Here is a 20,539-nt window from a genome sequence, read left to right on the forward strand (position 1 = left end):
TAATAATAATGTTTTATTTTCGCTGGCAGAGTTAAGGCCATAAGGACTTCTCTTCCACTCAACCAGCCTTAATCAATACAATACATAAATTTAAATTACAAATATTTACACTACATTTAAAAGGTTCTCCAGCAATATTCTTCACTACATATTTATTTAAATTTAGATAAATCTTTAAGGTGAAGTAGTAACTTAATTTATGAGCTAATTTAATTTAATGAATTATAATTAATTTAATATTTGAAATAGCATATACCATTTTACGATCAATTCCTAATAAATTAGGAGAAGTAATTGCCCTCACAATATCCATTGCAATTCTGTTCATTATAGCTTTATATAATTCAAATATTCGTAGTATACAATTTTACCCAATTAACCAACCAACAAACACAGACACACAGATTTAATAAGACAGGCATACTCACATCACCGCCAGTCAGACGAACGGACGTGCTGGTCACACCCACACGGGCAAAGAGACGGACGAATAAAACGCAGGTACACGAGCAGACAGAAGTAAGGAGAGATAAACACAGGCACAAGGGCAGGCAGACGAACAAACACAAGCACACGGGTAGACAGACGGACTGACGGTCAAATATAGGCACACGGGCAAGCATATAGACAGATCGACGAATACAGACACGCGGGCAGATAGATCGACGAATGCAGACACAAGGGCAGATAGATCGACGAATAAAGACACGCGGGCAGATAGATCGACGAATGGAGACACGAGGGCAGATAGACCAACGAATGCAGACACGAGGGCAGAAATACAGACACGCGGGCAGATAGATCGACGAATGCAGACACGAGGGCAGACAGATCGACGAATGCAGACACGCGGGCAGACAGATCGACGAATGCAGACACGCGGGCAGACAGATCGACGACTGCAGACACGCGGGCAGATAGATCGACGAATAAAGACACGCGGGCAGATAGATCGACGAATGCAGACACAAGGGCAGATAGATCGACGAATGCAAAGACGAGGGCAGATAGATCGACGAACACAGACACGCGGGCAGATAGATCGACGAATAAAGACATGCGGGCAGATAGATTGACGAATGCAGACACGCGGGCAGATAGATCGACGAATGCAGACACAAGGGCAGACAGATCGACGAATACAGACACGCGGGCAGATAGATCGACGAATAAAGACACGCGGGCAGATAGATCGACGAATAAAGACACGCGGGCAGATAGATCGACGAATGCAGACACGAGGGCAGATAGATCGACGAATACAGACACAAGGGTAGACATATCGACGAATGCAGACAAGCGGGCAGACAGATCGACGAATGCAGACACGCGGGCAGATAGATCGACGAATGCAGACACAAGGGCAGATAGATCGACGAATGCAGACACAAGGGCAGATAGGTCGACGAATGCAACATGCGGGCAGATAGGTCGACGAATGCAGACACGCGGGCAGATAGATCGACGAATACTTTTTTATATTTTTAGTAGGTTATTTTACGACGCTTTATCAACATCTAAGGTTATTTAGCGTCTGAATGAGATGAAGGTGATAATGCCGGTGAAATGAGTCCGGGGTCCAACACCGAAAGTTACCCAGCATTTGCTCATATTGGGTTTAGGGAAAACCCCGGAAAAAACCTCAACCAGGTAACTTGCCCCGACCGGGAATCGAACCCGGGCCACCTGGTTTCGCAGCCAGACGCGCTGACCGTTACTCCACAGGTGTGGACCCGAATACAGACACAAGGGCAGACAGATGGACGAATGCAGACACGCGGGCAGACATATCGACGAATGCAGACACAAGGGCAGATAGATCGACGAATGCAGACACGCGGGTAGATAGATCGACGAATGCAGACACGCGGGCAGATAGATCGACGAATAAAGACACGCGGGCAGATAGATCGACGAATGCAGACACGCGGGCAGATAGATCGACGAATGCAGACACGCGGGCAGATAGATCGACGAATGCAGACACGCGGGCAGATAGATCGACGAATGCAGACACGCGGGCAGATAGATCGACGAATGCAGACATGCGGGCAAACATACGGACAAACACAGACATATGGAAAAATACAAGTCTGAATGAGTAACGGACAGACAGGGGATACAGAGATGGACCGCATGTCAAAAACCAATTATTTTTTGGTATGATAAATGTAGCAGGTGCATTTTTTTTTATTTCAATAGATCATTGTAGTGTTATAATACATTTATATCCACAATATGGAACAAGGAAAGCAAAAAAAGTATTATGAAACGGTTTCTATACCCAAAGCATGCATCACATATGGTTGAAATACCCTATTCGGCAACACTACAAATCCAAGCTTGCAAACATCGGGTGACCTGGGGGAGACCAATAGGGCAGAGTAGCGGTAGATTTTTTCTGTCCTGACAAACATCCCCCGCAGGAGTAACGTGAATCCCATTCATTGCGCACCGCTTCCGATCTAGCCCACAGTTTACACTTTGCTGCTTCACGGCGCATGTTTCCGGCACCAAACATTGTGAAAGCTGAAGCTGCAGGCTAATTTCCTAGTTCCCGCGATTCGGTGGAAACTACGCACATACATAAAATTCAGTTATCAATTTTGCACATCGCTGAGCTGACCGACAAAGCTCTTTAAATTATGTCAGTAGTTTCATACGATGCTCGTGTGCCGACACTTGTTGCAACGTCACACCGACTAATGAACAAATGATCGCTATATTCTTGGCGAGCTTCCAGCAGGGTGGTCATTCGAAATATGGATGTTATTTTAGACAATTTACCAATTACAGTATTATGTTCAGGCTTTGCCATAATCCCGTGACAAAATAAAGATAAATTGGCTCAATAGATCAGCAGTCATTTTCAGTCTGATTGACTGGACTCCAGTCGATTTTTGGTAACAGAAAAATGAAGACCACGTTTTATATCTTAGAGATTAGACTCAACCACTCGAACGAAGGAGAAAAGTTCAGGCTCCGAAATAACAGAGTTGTACTCATGAGGATTAGAATCAATGAGCTTCCTTTACACGAAACGCTTGCTTATTCATATGCTGGCGATAAAATTAATATTTCACTATGTTAGTGCGATACTGTGTCGAGATCTATATTAGTGTTGCGATTGTCAAATGCCTTACTTCATAGCGTAATGCAAGAAGAAAGAAAATGTTGTATGCATCAAAAGCCACATAAAATATGTGTTCCAGCACTTTCTGTTGGTTGGTCGGCTGCTTGGTTTCGAACGCCTAGCACTTCCATTTCTAAAGATTAAACGCGGGTGCGTTTGCTCGAAGTTTTTTACTTCTACTAGCCATTAGAGTTCACTACTGTTCTACCTCCATCACAGCATCTCAACAACTCTGGATAGTTTGTGCAGTTCTAAAAGAGTCGTTAAAGAATTGCCAGGTACCAAAAAAAAGGTGAACTCGCTGAACGAGAGAATGAATACTTACAGCTCGTGTCACGTAAGTGACTAGTAGAGTCCTGCGTTTGGTTACCTAAAGCGTCCAAGCAATCCCCAACAGTGTAGGCAAAATATGTGTGGAGTATAGTTTGACGGCATCCGACGCTACTTAGTTCAGGTCTACTGTTCAGTAAACATACGAAAACAAAACAAAGCTAGTGGTTGGAAATGAGTGCTACAATAAAAGAATTTGATAGCAAGCACGTCATTAGGAAAGAAGAAAATGTATTTTATCTGAAACAAGGAAACAATTTTCATTTGAAACATAAAAATGTTTACAAGCATCGATTGTAATGTGTAGAGACTCGTAAGGCACGCACTTATAATTTGTCTTATTTTAGGTTTGTGCCGACATTTATATTTTTTCATTTAATTCCAGACTTAAATTAGATCTAAGGTATCTAGATGCGTTTTACTTATTGTGCAAATAAAGAGTAGACAAATTCCGGGCGCTAGGTACCTATGGTAAATAAAACAATTTATGGGGCTCGTAAAGTGTTTATAGAGTTCAATTTTTTTTTAAGACTTCCATTTCTTTTATGTCGCTACGACTAATACATAATGTTAACAAAAGCGATTGTAAGAAGAATTCGAACGTGCTTCTCAAATTAAATCGTTATATTTGTTGTGCATCTCATGATAATGTCATAGCTTCAGAACGTCTCTGACCGCGTGTGTTTTGCATTGTATAGATATTTAATATTGTTTAATAGGCTACATTTCAGTGAATGAATGAATGAATGAATGATACACAATTATACAAACTCATGTACACAAGATCCTTCGCAGAAGCCCGTACGGCCATTCGTGCTATAACTATGCACAGTTTGAACCTTCAAAGGAAACAAAAATAATACTACTAATAATAAAATAGTAAAACAACAATAATTGTTATTATATAATATAAATTTAGCTTCCCTTATGAAAAGGTTGCCAGATTTGACAAAGCGTATTACATATAATTTGGAAACACACGTAACAGGTAAAATGATACACATTAGAAACGGTTAGGGAATCAGATATGCAAAATGTCAGAAAAATTTATACCCAAGTAGCGTTTGTGCTCATTTGCAGTTAAGAAAGGGGGGGATATTATCAGATAGGTTAGAATGATTTGAATGCCGCGAGAAAAATAGTAATACGGAGTGATTGGCATTGATATCTAAACCACAACAGCCATCGGTTAAGATAACTTGAAATTTCCATTATCACTCCCATACAAATGATTTCTCAATATCTGAATCGATCCTTTGAGGGCACTAATGGCTATTTCCTTCACAATGCTGTGTGTTAGGCCCAGGTTTTTACATTTGTTGGCAAAGAAGGAGGGTATGGTACCTCGTGCTCCCACCATCAGACGTATTACATCAATGTGGGACAGGCTATATTTATCATTATAGAACGGGATTGTTGGATCATAGATCCGTTTCTTTTCACTGTCCACCTCATGCGGTTGATCTGCATGTGTCTCAAATCTGATGGTGGGATCGAGAATGTATGCCGAGTTGTTCTTAATGGCTATGATATCATTAATTATCACAATTATAACTAATCTAACTTCATACCAAATTTCATAAAAATAATAAAAATAAAATAAGTGTAAGGTATGAAGGGAAAAAACCACAGTGAAACATATATATATATATAAACAATTAAATTCAATTCCTTATTGAAACTGCAATAAATAATCCAAATAATAAATATAAAGGTAAGACATAAAAACACATACACAAACAGAAAAAAACATAATAAATACAAAAAGAACATATCCCCGAATTACCTTATTCGCTCAGTGTTAATATTTCTCATGGCAACACTAATAAATAACGATGAGAGAGAAGTGGAACGGAGAAAAATTCTCTCTGGCACCGGGATTTGAACCCGGGTTTTCAGCTCTACGTGCTGATGCTTTATCCACTAAGCCACACCGGATTCCCATCCCGGTTTCGGATCGAATCCTCTCGGTTTAAGTTCCACCTATTCGGTTCCCTCTAGTGGCCGCCCTCTGCACTACGATGTCCACATATGTGCGGGGGTGAACTCGTTATGAGGACTGATTAGCCGGGATCCGACGGAATAGCGCCGTCTACGCGTATCGTATACTGTATATTATTTTAATGTACCGAAGTACATATGGCGTTTCCATGAATATCTGCATGGAAACACCATATGTACTTCGGTACATTAAAATAATATAGCTAATAAATAACAATTTCTCTTATTTTCTCAGCCTCCTCTCCCTCGGCTGTATCTTTATCTTAGCTCGAATGGTTTTCTCATTGCATGTGTGGGCAACATGTGGTGGCTTCTGAAAATACATGCGCTGCCTCCTGAATTTTTTATTTACTTATTTTTTTGTTCTGTCATTCCCTAGTGAAAATTGTCTTTGTATTCAAAATAACCAAACGCAGAACTGTAGCAATTACTTTTTAAAATGCGAAACGGAACTGATACGAGTGGTTTCTTCAGTGACATGTACTTGGATTACTGATAATTTGACCTTAACCACCTCCTTCAACGTGTAAAAACGCTGTAATAGTAACCACTTTGCCATCTTCTAAATCGCCCGCGGTGCACCAGGAAGGTATTTCCATTGTTGAAATGATGAAATGATTAGCCTAAAAGTGTCCCGTTAAGGGCAAAGGCCTCCTCCTATAGAGGGAGAGCTCTATTTGTCTCACGCAGTGAGCTACACCGCGTAAGAGATGTTTGTGCGAGATCGTGCGTATTTGCTTGGTTTCCGCACAAAACCAATCCGTGGAAAGTGTAAAATTCCACATTCAGTATTCCCAACCTAACATACACACAACAATTTCCCTCTTCTTACCGCTTAAGTGACATATTGATTTTACTGCTTTAGGCTTTTAACATATTGTTTTTAGAGACGTTCAATATAACTTAGTAATAATTATAAATTGGAAACTTACCACTGCAATTTCACCTAAAGTGCACTGTTAATGATTGTTTTTAAATATTTGCAAAAATTAAGAAAACTCTACAACTCCACCTACATTCGTGATGCAAGTAACATTAAGGAAGCCGTGAAAAAATCAACAAGATTCCAGATGCCGATGTTATTACTGCAATATGTTATATAAATAATATTGTTAAAATATTAAAATGAAAAATCATTACAAAACCTTACCGTTTGTTTTAAGTTCGCATTTATAGAGTGGGGGGGGGGGGAGGGAAGACAGACGTATATCACGACCTGCTGGAGTATAGTAAACACAGAAAACATTTTAAAGCAACAATGTTGAAGATAGATATTTTTGTTTTGCAAGTTTGCCGTCATTGAACAGAAACCAAGATGGAGATTTCATTGCAACTAATTAGAAATTCCTCTTTCAGGTATGAAATAAACGATCTTCGCACAAAATAATGTACGATACACGAGCGGTATGTTTTCTTTCAATTCTCGGAAATTAAAAAAGCTCAACTTTTTCAAACTTTTCCTCGAAGATGAAAACTTCAACATACCGCTCTTGTAACGCATATTACTATTTACAACCTTGGAATTGTTCACTTGGTTCACATTCTGCACTGTTTCTATCGCACTGGTTTCAGTCGCTGTTCACTTGTCTTCTTAGGTTTTTTCCAGTCTTCCCTACTTCTTGCTCTGCTTGACCAATGGCTTCCTACACGTTCACTGAAGAGGTCGGCCCGTCTTCTTCTTGGTCTTCCGTGTGATCTCTTGCCAATGCGGGGATCCCATAGTGTGACTGTCTGCGTCCATCTTCCGTCTCTAAGTCGTGCAACATGGCTTGCAGTGCTGGATCTTTAATTGCCGACATCTTTTGTAGCACTTCATTTTGAACTCTGTCCCTCAGTGATAAGCCTAATATCCTTCTCAGCATCTTTCTTTGGCATATTTGGAGACTGTTACGAAGTTTGGCAGTGAGAGACTATGTCTGACACCCATATAACAGTACAGGAGTTACGCAGGTCTCCAATATTTCTATTCTGAGTTTCTTGCCGAGTGTTCTCTCCAGTACGATGAACTTGAGAGTCCAGAATGCCTTCCACGCGAGAGAAATCCTTCGTTTTATTTCCTTCTCTGTCTTCTGGTGGAAGGAGACTAGCTGTACTAGGTATACGTATTCAGATTTCCATTGTACCACGATGATAATGTAGAAATGGTATAATCTTGACAGAAGAAACAGGAATATTCCGTAAAACTGTCCCCGAACAGAGTTGTTATAGCTTCCACTTGATTCGCTAAGGTTTGAATAATATTTACATCCTTGTAAGCCCGTACGTACTTTAGTCGCTCGGTCAACAGGCGCTAGGAATGGAGTATTGTGTCAGTTACAACATTGATCGCAATTTGATTCGGTTAGGATATCACGATGAAGAAGGAAAGAATTCTGAATTGCTAATGTCTCTGTTCAAAATGGACTGCACATAGCACAAGCCACACAGTGGACATCCCTGAACGTGCCCAAACTGCAGGCGGTGGCAAAGTAGGTCGGACTAGTTGCAACACGATCACTGTATCGGGCGATGTGGGGAGGACGCGAACTGATAAGTGACCCAACTGCGTGCCAGTTATGAGCCAATGTGCTCAAGCTATCGCGAACTCATTGCATGTAATGCATTTTTCGGTTGTCTTTCAAGTTTGCATCATTCACGTGGAAAAGAAAATGGCTTATTACTATGCAACACAGATGTCCCCTGTAAAAATCCACATTATGAAGAGAGTTCCACTAAGGTGACCAATACTTTCTCGTATGTTTTAAGAGTTTAGTAAAAGCTCTGTTTATTTATCATGTTGTACGTTATGTTATTATTTCTAGTTTATTTTTTCAAAACTATTATTATGGTAGAGATGGGTAAAAATTCTAACTTACACAATTTTTTAATCAGAGAATTTATTTTTTCCACATATGCTTCTTTTGGAATCTGCAAACATGCTAAATTTTATTTTAATTTAATTTCTTCCTGTAACCACTACAGGTTGCCATCGACAAAGAGTACCATGATACAATAGAGTAAAAGCCTTGAGGCTTAGTGTTAAATTGTTGTTAGAGTGAAAAATAAACAATTTGAATTATATTGAAACACATGATGTTAAACGAAGTAACGTCAAGGAGATGCGAATTAGTCATGGTCCATATGTATGATGCCTGAAAATAGCTATTGAGCCTTTGAGTGCTGCAATTGTTAGATCTCTTAAAATACTTTTATGCAGGCCAAAAGATTTACAGAAGTCGACTAGGAACCGGGGTATGGTCCCACGGGCTCCTATCATTAGTCCCGTAATGACGATGGATTCCAGATGGTATTTGTCCTTATAAAAACTGATGGAAGGTTCATATATATTCCTTTTTTCCTCGTGTACTTCTTCTGGCTGGTGTTCGTGCGATTCGAATCTCACAGTAGGGTCTATGATGTAACCTTCAAGAGAGGGAGGTTTAAATGCAATTATGTCAATTCTTCGATTACTGCCCTCACTGGATATGCCGTGTACTTCTTCATATACTGAATAACCTTTGTTCCTTAAGGTAGTTGCTAGTATAGATCTTACTGTATGATGCCGCGTATTTCGTAGAAGTTCACCGTGTGGACAGGCCCCCAGGACATGGGCAAGGGTTTCAACCTCCCTGTCGCAACGTCGACAGAGGTTACTGCCCGAAGACCTGCCAGGTACACTACGCACAGCTGACACGTTCGCATTCATCTTGATTGCTTCCCTCCACTCACTACAGGAAAGACCCTTGTGATTCCGGATCCACTTATTGGCCGGGTTATATTGTTGGTATAATAGCACGCCTTTGCCTTTATGTTTTTTCTGGCTCCAGTTCTCAAACGCTTTTTCTCTTAATACTTGCCGTACCTTTCGCGTATCTACAGTGCCGTACTTGTCCAAAATATTTGCTGATTCGGTGATATTGAGTGCTGTGAGACTGGATGCAATTTCTTGGGATAATTTCCTTGTAGCATGTAGGAAGGAATTATTGGATTTAAGCAATATCTTACATGCGTTTATATTTTGTAAGTATAATTCCCATGCTGAACAGAATAAACCTCATACCTTGAATTTTGTGTCTGTATACAACATATCTGTAGGAAGGTCATTAGGCAGTTGCATTTTATCGCAATGCGACGAAACGGAACATATCCAGAGAAAATATCTACCACCCTCGATGCTAAGTCGGAATAGGGGTTCGCATGTCTTGACCTTATGGGGAATAGAGAATACCAACAAAAGACTGGATTGTTCCTCTTGAAGGCGAGATAGCTTAGAACTTCAGCTGTTGAAGTTTATGATGCGAATTGATGAAGGGATAATGGTAACTATTCAATTATACACTCTTATGCCTGTTTGTATGTTAGATTAGATTATATTATATAATGTGTTTTGTTTGTAAAAGGTAAAGGTACCGTAAAGTGGGGATATTTCGGACGCAGGGGTAACATCGGACGGCAATTCAATGTATCATATTTTATGTTGGTAACACCAGTTCTTAGCATCTTTTCCGTTCTTTTTACTATGTTCGTATGTTTCTGCATATTTTTAAAGACCCATTGGTGAACTGGTGTTACCAACATAAAATATGATAAATTGAATTACTGTCTGATGTTACCCCTGCGTCCGAAATATCCCCACTTTACGGTATCCTCATAACATGCCATGAAGGCACTTGGGGGGCATGGAGGTAGAGCCCCATGCTTTCCATGACCTCGGCACTAGAATGAGGTGGTGTGGTTGGCACCACGCTCTGACAGCCTTTTACCCCCGGGAAAGACCCGGTACTCAATTTTATAGGAGGCTGAGTGAACCTCGGGGCCGTTCTGAAAGTTTGGCAACGATAAAAAAGTCCTGTCACCACCTGGGATCGAACCCCGGACCTTCCAGTCCGTAGCCAGCTGCGTGTTTTGTTTGTGTCATTTTCATATTAATCTGTGTGTTCTTTTGGAGAGTGGTTGTATCTAAGCATAGGTGAGGGGGGTGAAATCTACAAAGTAGGACTTGTTTTTATACATCACGTACGGTCAAAAGATCCGTGCATTGGATTTAAGAGAACATTACGATAGTGTAGTGCATCTGTATGTTTAATATTGCTGAATAAATCCATCTATCTACTAAAAAAGTAATGACAACAATACTGTAAATCAGCGCTCCTAGCGGTGAGCACCGGAATCTTTAGTACGTAATAGAGGAGCGATTTTTACATAAATGTGAAATATTAAAAGTCTTTAATTAACCATATTCGGTGAATAAAGGGACTGTTTCTGATTTGTATTAATACCACCCTAAAATTGTTCAGTAGATATGAACAAAGATTCTTCATAAAAATCCAAGTTGCAAGAGGATAAAATGCTTTACGTCATTACGAGAGGCTTGTGGGAGAGAAGTCCTACCATACTGAACTATTGCAAGATGGGTAGAAACGAGGCATTCGCATTCAATCAACAGTTGACACCCAAGGTCAGTGAGAGAGAGCTCCAGAAATGATACTGAAGATGGAGTCCGCCGTCTTCCAAAGATTTGGCAACATATTGTTGACATGGCAAGGGACTATATTTGAGGTGTATAATGCCAGAAATAATCTAAATAAATGTAGTGTGAAACAGTGACTATGTTGCCATTACTTTTCGAATGCCCTGGTAGAATGTAACAAAAATGTATTTTTTTAATTATACACTATATTAATTAGTTTACACGTTTAGAATCTGCATTAAATTTAATGTATGAAAACAAATATTTCATTCACATTACTGGATGTCCTTTTAAATATTAATTAAATATATTTCAACGGCCTTAAAACGTTATGAAAATAAATGGGTGCATTGTATTCATGTCCATGAAGCTAAATAACACACTAATAATATGAGCAGAAAAATAACTAAAATTACGGGCAATTAATTTCTCATTCCTCGCTTGAGGACATCAGGTGTTATGGGGTTAGAATTAAGAATCAAAAAAAGGTTTGTGATTTGTTTAATGACTTTGGCCTACATGCGGATAAATATAGAACAAAATAAAGAGTTACCAAAATATTTCTAAAATCAAGTGAAATAGGAAGCATAAATAATAAATCGAAATCTGGAAGACCAAATACAATAATACAGAAAAAGAAAGTGTTCGTATATGACGTCATGTATCCAAGAAGATGAGCATCAATCTACAAATACAATGTCAGTCGTACATCAGTATGAAAGTTTTTGAAATAAGAAAAATGGTGATCATACAACTTGAATTTTTTCAAAATTAAGTGAAGACGATTTGGCAGAAGAAGTGAGTTCTGTGAAATCCTAATTAATGACAAAATGAATAAAACCCCATATCTTGTGGGGCACATCATATTTTCGGATGACGGGACTTTTTGTTTCAATAAATTGTAGTGTTTATCGTGGTAAATTGTCGATAATGGTTTTCTAACAACCATCACTGGATAACACTAGCGGACAGAAAATCAATGTGACGTGGCCATGTTTCGCGGGTAACAAAAAATTGGTGCGTTTTTCATAGCAGAAAATATGAACTCTGATGATAATCATCCACAACTTTTGGTACCGGTAACTTTCAAAACATCTGGTTTCAGGAAGATGCTCAATTGAGAATAGAATTAAAGGGTTTCTTGAACGAAATATTTTCTGGTAAATGGATCGAGGGAAGAGAGAACATCGACTGGCAAAAGTCGAGAGTGTATCGGGATAAAAGAGTATCTTAAAATACCCGGAGGAAAGAAATAAAAAATAAGATTCAACAAATCAGTCTTGTAATTGTGGTAAGGACAATGAACAGGTTTCGTGATAGACTCAAACATTATTCGGCTGTGAATGGTTCGTGTTTCGAGAATGTTTTGTAAAGATTGTAAAGTTTTTAAAGAACCTTTTTCCTTTAAAATTGACAAAACCTGTAATATATGGTGCCACTTAAAAATGTTATTTGCTAAACTTTTGTGTAAGTGAATAATTTTTTTCCTAAGATAGTAATATAATATCGTTTGAATTATTTCTAACAACATATTGACATCTCACATAACAACTAAAAACTTATGACGTTACGATTGGTATCCCATACCGGAGTAGTCGTATCGGCTCCCATGGCTACACTTAATGGTCGTATTGGCTCCCTGATCTGAAACGTTGTTCTTTCCTGAACGGTCATATCGGCTCCCGGGTGTGGAGCGGTATTCTTCCCTGAACAGTCGTATAGACTCCCGGGTGTGGAGCGGTATTCTTCCCTGAACAGTCGTATAGGCTCCCGGGTGTGGAGCGGTATTCTTCCCTGAACAGTCGTATAGACTCCCGGATGTGGGGCGGTATTCTTCCCTGAACGGCGCTTGTGCTATGTGTTGTGAATCTGACTTCCCTCCTGAAATGTGGGTTAATTTTGGTAACAGGAGACCGGACTACAAACTGCTGCGAATCGTTTCATGCGAAATTCAACCAGGAATTTAATGCTGCCCATCCTAATATAGGCTATACCATTTCATGGAACTATTGAAGGAAATTCAAGAAGACACATACATAAATCTTCGAAGCAATAACGACAGAAGAAAATAAAAGAAACGGAACACAGCTGATACAGTTAAAAACTCAAGAATAATGGTATTTTACAAACAACTTCAAATTAGTGTAATTCTGAAAATATTGAGATTAGAACAAATAAAGAGTCCACTGCAAGAATGATGGATGTCATTTGGAATACATTTTGCAGGAGAAGCAATTGAAAGTTTGAAATGCTTAGCGCTCAAAGCTTAACTGTGATTTTCCGATTATTACTGGACAATGACTATCAGTGTTAGTCTAATGCCATATAACTCTCTATGTACATTCTATATGTCTTAAGCTATCCATTGACAGTCTTGGTTCATTTTCGACAAGAAAGTGGCATCCATCATTCTTGCAGTGGACTCTTCAAATGTTTATATGGCATTTTTTGCTCAGAATGTCTTCGGAAATAAGCTCCGTAAGGGACGGTAAATTCTCGTGAATCGCCCTGTATATATTGCGTCCCCACCACTTTTTTTTTTTTTTTACTAAAAATAAGTCTCCACTCCGAGTTAAATTTACTTTATGTTCTCTTACATATAACCTACGTACCGCTAGCCTATGAATTCCACTAACTCCTATTAGTAGACTAGCCCGTTCGTTTAGACTGATCATGTCTAATCTCCCGACGAGAGCTCCGGGCACTCTGAGCTCTAAAGCGCACGCTTGCGCCTATGGGCATCAATTGACAAGCCTGCCGTAGAGAAACTGAATATGACAGGTTAAGTGTCTGAAGTCGCATGTTTCTACAGAACCCGTCTGAGGTTGGACTCTGAATTTTCTCACAAGAAACATCAAGTGTGAACCGTCATTTGAGTTACTGTTTTTTAATTGACGATGTTTGTTAAAGTAGAGATGTAAGTAAGAACCAGCGAAATGAGAAGAATGTTGCAGAGCAATGGCTGAAAAAAATTACGAGGAAACGGAAGAGTTCTGGAGAAAAGTGATCCCTACAGGCGTATATTTACAACAAATCTCACAAGATGTAGCGGTGATTGAACCTCGAGTTTTCGGAAAACGAATTTTGTCACCAGAAAGACGACTTTTAATTCTCTTCTACATATCGAGATACTCTGGTACTGTGTATAGTTATTATAATGTTCATTTTGATTATAAGAAAATCCGCTGTGTTGCAACTACAGCCGGCTCTAAGCTCCAAGTTTATGTACGGCACATGTGCAGGCAAAGACTTCTTGACAACGCCATTACAGGCTCCTTGCTGGCACTACAAGGAATAACACCACGGTTTATTTTTTTGCCCAGTGTCTTGCGAAATCACGTGCTGTACCGTTCTTCACAAGACAGTAAGTAACCCCAGAGGGCGTTCCCATGTGTCAGCGAAGGTCTGAATGGAGGTGTACAAGATTATGCAGCCAGAACAATGGTAGTACATGCATTCCAGCTGCTGCAATCTCAATTATTTAAATATGACATTGAAGTGTTTTGTTTCGAGACAGATGGAAGATGCTGTAATAGTCACGTGATGTGATGTACAAAAGAAATTTTTGCTTGCGAGATTCTGATAAGGGACAAGAATATAGACTTAATTTGAGGTCTTTAATTAGTCACTTACCGACTAAAAGGACATACAGAATGTTTTGGAGCATTGAGAATACATTACAAACATGCATTATGCAATAACAATCATATACGAGTATAATCATTATACAAATTGAACAGAAACGATATTAATTCGATAACTGACTAACGCCTTCTGTGAAATGAAAATCGTAAAAAGTGAGAAACTGGAAAATCAAGAATAAAACCGAAGACTATTCACAACTAAATTTAAAATAATAAAAATGTCTTACGGCAGAATACATTAAGTCAGGCATGGACAATATGTTCCCGCGCGGGCACGTATATATTACCCCTTTCATTTCTCCAACCATAAATATTCTGAATATCTGCGTGTACGTATAAAAAGAAGAGGTTGAATTCGGTACCATAGTTTTCCAATCAGAGGGTTAGTAAAATGGCGTATAAATAAACCATAGCTTGCGTTGTAATTTCCAAGAAAAATGGGAACAACACTACTGTTCAGTTGAAATTTATATACTGTAGCGCATTAACAATCTGTAACAACCAATAAAAGTTTGAGTAAGTGAAAAAGAATGCAAAATATACGGAGAAAAAATGAAAATATTCAATAATTGGAAAGACTTACAAAATTGGATCCCGTGGAAGAAAACTGATGCTTCATAGTCGGTTGCGTGATATTGACTAATACATTGACAAATGAAAATACGCTATTCACTTTTTGCGTCGTGATGACTGCTGCAAAACATTACCCGATTCAACTATGTATCCATGTATCCATGCTGCATACAACATGTTCAAGTCTTCCTTTCAAAGTATGATTTACGGTATTTAATATTTGGACTTTGTTTGATTATTAATTACTTATAACCAATATTGAACCACAATTTTTGCACGTTTTCAAGTGATTATTTAGTCCAATATTTTGTGTTTGTACAGTTATTTTATGTAATACTGTTTTTTTAACTCATCATCTTCATTTTTTAAATCACACATATGGGTCAATTAAACAGTGTTCATGGATTAGATAAGAAACGTGCAAAATATATATCATAGTTGTATGAACACTATTAAAATAACATAATTATTAAAATTAATAAAATTCAGACATGTTTCGGAGACTGCCTCTCCATCCTCAGTGACTTTACTACGACGGCTGGTTCAGGTGATCGAACCGCGTTGTTGCCAAGGTCAGTCTCCTTTAAGCCACGCTACAACGCGGTCGATCACCTGAACCAGCCGTCGTGGTAAAGTAACCGAGGATGGAGAGGCAGTCTCCGAAACATGTCTGAATTTTATTAATTTTAATAATTATGTTATTTTAATAGCGTTCATACAACTGTGATATATATTTTGCACGTTTCTTATCATCATCTTCACATTCACATTTACTATGCATTTTATCAAATCTTATTGTTTGCACACTATTCTTGTCTTTATGCTCACAGTAGCACCCGACGAAGCCACTAATTGGTGAAAGCGCTTCTCACGTTTTAATTGCATAAATGACCTAAAGTAATTTATCTGTATCATTCTTTAGGTCGAATAAGACAGTTATTTGAAGGATTTGACACTTATTTTATTTAACATATAAAACTATGTTGAAATAAATTCATTACAGTACACTTATTATTACTTAGTTACTATTACAGTATAGTTTTGCGAAGGCTTTGGAATAATATTGCTCTAAATTCTCAATGCAAAATATATTGTATTTGCAGTTTTAAAAATATGATCGTGAAAAAATGTTGTACAATACACGTTTGTGAAGTGTATCACAAAACTTCGGAAACTGAAAAACGAGCTCTCTTCGTTTTTCAATTTTTTCTTTTTTAGATTTGTAAAAAGCACTTCTCAACCTTGTTTCGTAATATACTGTTACAGCAGTATTTCACTAGGAAATAGCGTATCTTCACAATCACAATTTTGGAGTTACGACACTATTTTATTGGGAATACGATGTAACGTCTAAAAAAATATCTCTATCTCTATATATCTCTATATATATATCTATATCTCTCTATATCTCTCTATATCTCTATATACCTCTATATATATCTCTATATATATATATCTATATCTCTCTCTATATCACTCTCTATATCTCTCTCTCTCTATATATATATATCTCTCTCTATATATATATATCTCTCTCTATATATATATCTCTCTATATATATCTATATCTCTCTATATATATCTATATCTCTATATACCTCTATATATATCTCTCTCTATATATATCTCTCTATATATCTCTCTCTATATCTCTCTATATATCTCTCTCTATATCTCTCTATATATATATATCTCTCTCTATATATATATATATATGTCTCTCTCTCTCTCTCTCTATATATATATATATATATATATATATATATATATATCTCGGAATTTGAGCTCTCCTAGTTATAGCTGCCACAACCACAAGAAAGGAAATAATCTCCATTATATCTCTATATATATATATATATCTCTCTCTCTCTATATATATATATCTATATCTCTCTCTATATATATCTCTCTCTATATATATCTCTCTCTATATCTCTCTTTCTATATCTCTCTCTATATATCTCTCTCTATATCTCTCTTTCTATATCTCTCTATCTCTCTCTATCTCTATCTCTCTTTCTCTCTATATCTCTATCTCTATCTCTATCTCTCCTTTTTTCCTTTCTTTCTTTCTTTGAAAACGGAACCAACAAACCTGTTTGAAATGCGATAATTCCTCTTTCAACACGGTAGGCTACATCGACTTTTTTCGAATCGGACAATAGGCCTATCTCACAGATCTCTTCACTTACTAACTTCTCTTCTGAAGACACAGAATGGCGTGGGGTAGCATGCTACTCGTTGACGACTCGGTACTTAAAGCTGGTTCGTTCCATTCAGCCATTCCAAGAGAATCAAACCTTTAAATATGTTGCACATTTCTTCATTTAAGATGCACCGTAGCTTATGACGACGATAACAATGTCATAACAAATAAAACAACTTCTAAAGAAGTTCTGTAAGAATAGCAGATGTAAGAAAGGCGAAGGGCGTAGAGTATGTAAATGAAACTTTATACATGATTATACTATTCATATTAAGGGGAGTCTGTACTTCCATATCTTACAATGTTAAATTCCTCAATTTTGGGTACAGTTTTGTCAGAAGTTATAAAAGATACAAATGTAGAAAAAATAGAGCATATGTAACAATCCTTTATGTATACAACCGATTAAATAAATTTAAAATTCCATAGATCGGTTGGCAAAAAAAAATCATTGATAACATTCTTTTGCACTAAGAATTACTACAAATTATTTTTTATTTTTGCTGAATATAGAAATAATCTTAATTTTTTAACCTACTGTGTAAAATGCCATCACATTGATATTGTAAAGTAATTTAAAATTTCTGAGTACAATACTTTCTGAGAAAAGTGCACCAATGTCACAAAAATAAGAAAGTGCAAAAAAATGGTATCAAAGTTTCCATATCTTGCAATGTTAAATTCCTCAAATTTTGGAGCACTTTTCTCAGAAGTGATAAAAGATACAAATGTAGAAAATATAGGACATATGTAACGTATTGTTACGTATAGAATTGGCTAAATAAATTTAAAATTCCACTGACCGGTTGGGAAAAAAAAAAAATCACTGATAACATTTTTTTGCATTAAGAATTACTACAATATTTTTTATGAAGCTAGGGCTAAAAGCTGAGAATTAGAATAAATAAAATCATATTATCATTTTACACGTATTAAGCTACCGAAAAACGATAAAAACCAGAATTTCATTTTTTTTTGTCAAAATTCCGTGTACAGACTTGCTTTTAGGTAACTTACGTTAATAAGCAAGTCTCTTCTCCTTCCCCTTAAAATTATCGAAATTATTTAATGGGACAGCGCACCTAGAGGTGAGATAACTCGGCAATACATTTGGGATTTACATAGATGTGATTGTCTCGAACCCTTTTGTAAGATCTCGAAAACATGCATGACAACATTTTTATTGGAGGTACAAATGGGTGAAATATCATAATTTCTTAAAAGTCTAAATAACGCAATATTACAATACCACCCAACCGAGAGCACGCAACTATGGGGATCATATGAATCTCCTGTCACTTTTTGCATACTTTGCATCTCTTTTTATTCTAAGTAGGTGAATGACGTCATTGTGTTGTCTCATATTGTTACATATTGTGCATCTAATTTAACACAGAATTAAACTTTGGTCTAAAAACGAATATTTTACTCAAATTGAATCAAAAATTCATTTGGAGAGCTATGAAAATGTGTGCAAGAACAAATAATGAGGACATGAATACAATAGAATTGCGCTATAAAACTAAGTTTCTAGTATGAGAATAGTACAATACAATGTACAATAGTACAATACAATGTACAATGTTGTACAATGCTTTAACTAAATTACACCCAGAACTTCTAACATGTAACCCACTAACATATAACAAGAAAATTAGAAACGTGTTAATATCTTCAATTTGATTAAATAAATTTATAGCCTATGTGTATGAATTCATCAACCTATATTATATTTATATTCTATAATTTTGAAATATATATTGGTTCTACTTTTCACGTGCGATATTATTCTTCTCTAGTGTTAATATTATATTATATAATTCCATTGCCGCTGGAATTATATTTTAGTTCCTATTTTATTTTACTTATTTATTTTCATTATTATTATTATTATTATTATTATTATTATTATTATTATTATTTTTTATTTTAATATTATATCTGAACTGCGACCGAGCACGAGCGCTGCTCATTTGGTCTCAAATTTTGTTAATACTACTGTATCTTCTTTTTATATTGCTTGCGTTATTTTAATTCTATTTCTCTTGTTTGTTTTGTAATTATATTCTTTATTCTGTATATTTAAATTTAAATAAATAAATTTAAATAAATAAATAAATAAATAAATAAATAAAGAATACATGCAGAGCAACTCCTAGGTCCTTTTCTGTTCGCTATTTACAGGCACAGATACTTTTTGCGGATATAAACGACTATATATAGTTCACTAGTAACAAATAATTCGTAAATAGAAGAATTTTACCTTCAACTTTTCCTTATGTTGCCCTGTGTCCGGGTCTGTAGGTTGACTAGTGACATGTGTCTGGCAGTACAACTGCTGACTGTCCATCTGTTGCCTCCTGAAAACACAAATTACGTCATGATAGTAATAGTTACGATATACAGTACGCTATACTTTTACTGCACTGAGACACGCCATGCTTCACACATTATTTATTAGTGATGTCAAACGTGCGCTATCAAATAAATGTATGCCCTGCAAAAATGGTGCTTCAAGACAAGGTAGCTAGTGTAATTTCATTTCATAATACTTTTTACAAACTCCTGTGTTTTTGAATAATTTCGAGGGAAAAATTGTTCCGGGGCCGGGTATCGAACCCGGGACCTTTGGTTAAACGTACCAACGCTCTCCCACTGAGCTACCCGGGAACTCTACCCGACACCGATCCAATTTTTCCCTCTATATCCACAGACCTCAAAGTGGGCTGACAACAGTCAAGCAACCAACATTTGAGTGCACACTAACTCTGTGTGACTTTAAATTGTGGTTTTCTGTTACGTACAGTGACATGTATTATGCAAATTAAGCTTTCAGGAATAACTCCTTGTAAAGTTAATTTGAACAATTTTTCCTGTGTTTTTGTTAAAATTTGTACCCATTTTTTTCTAAATATAGTACCAAATAAATTTAATATACGATTTTCAAAAATATTGTACAATAAATTTTACAGAATTAATCTTTTTAACGAGCAGGAAATATAAACACAAAAACCAGCAATTAAAATAAATTAAAATAAGGAAAGGATATAGAGGGAAAATGACGAATGTCACATTTTTGTTAAGGGTAAGATAATAATCTGATTCACTATTGCAAAATTTATTGCTGTTCCTATTGAAAATGAAGGAAAAGATGACTATATCCATTTCAATAATTTTCATTTTACCAGTTTTAACAAAGACAA

At 36.9% G+C, this 20,539-nt stretch overlaps 1 protein-coding gene across 2 annotated transcripts in view; it reads right to left on the reverse strand.

The window, feature by feature from the left end:
* RapGAP1 (Rap GTPase activating protein 1) overlaps positions 1-20,539 on the reverse strand; it is a 1,064,866-nt gene that overhangs the window by 471,911 nt on the left and 572,416 nt on the right. For both annotated transcript variants that reach the window (XM_069826681.1, XM_069826683.1), the window contains exon 2: positions 19,600-19,696. In XM_069826681.1, the coding sequence (XP_069682782.1) occupies positions 19,600-19,696 (97 nt within the window). The remainder of the gene's footprint in view (positions 1-19,599; positions 19,697-20,539) is intronic.

The sequence above is a fragment of the Periplaneta americana genome, chromosome 5 (assembly GCF_040183065.1).
Source record: "Periplaneta americana isolate PAMFEO1 chromosome 5, P.americana_PAMFEO1_priV1, whole genome shotgun sequence".
NCBI classification, from domain to species: domain Eukaryota; kingdom Metazoa; phylum Arthropoda; class Insecta; order Blattodea; family Blattidae; genus Periplaneta; species Periplaneta americana.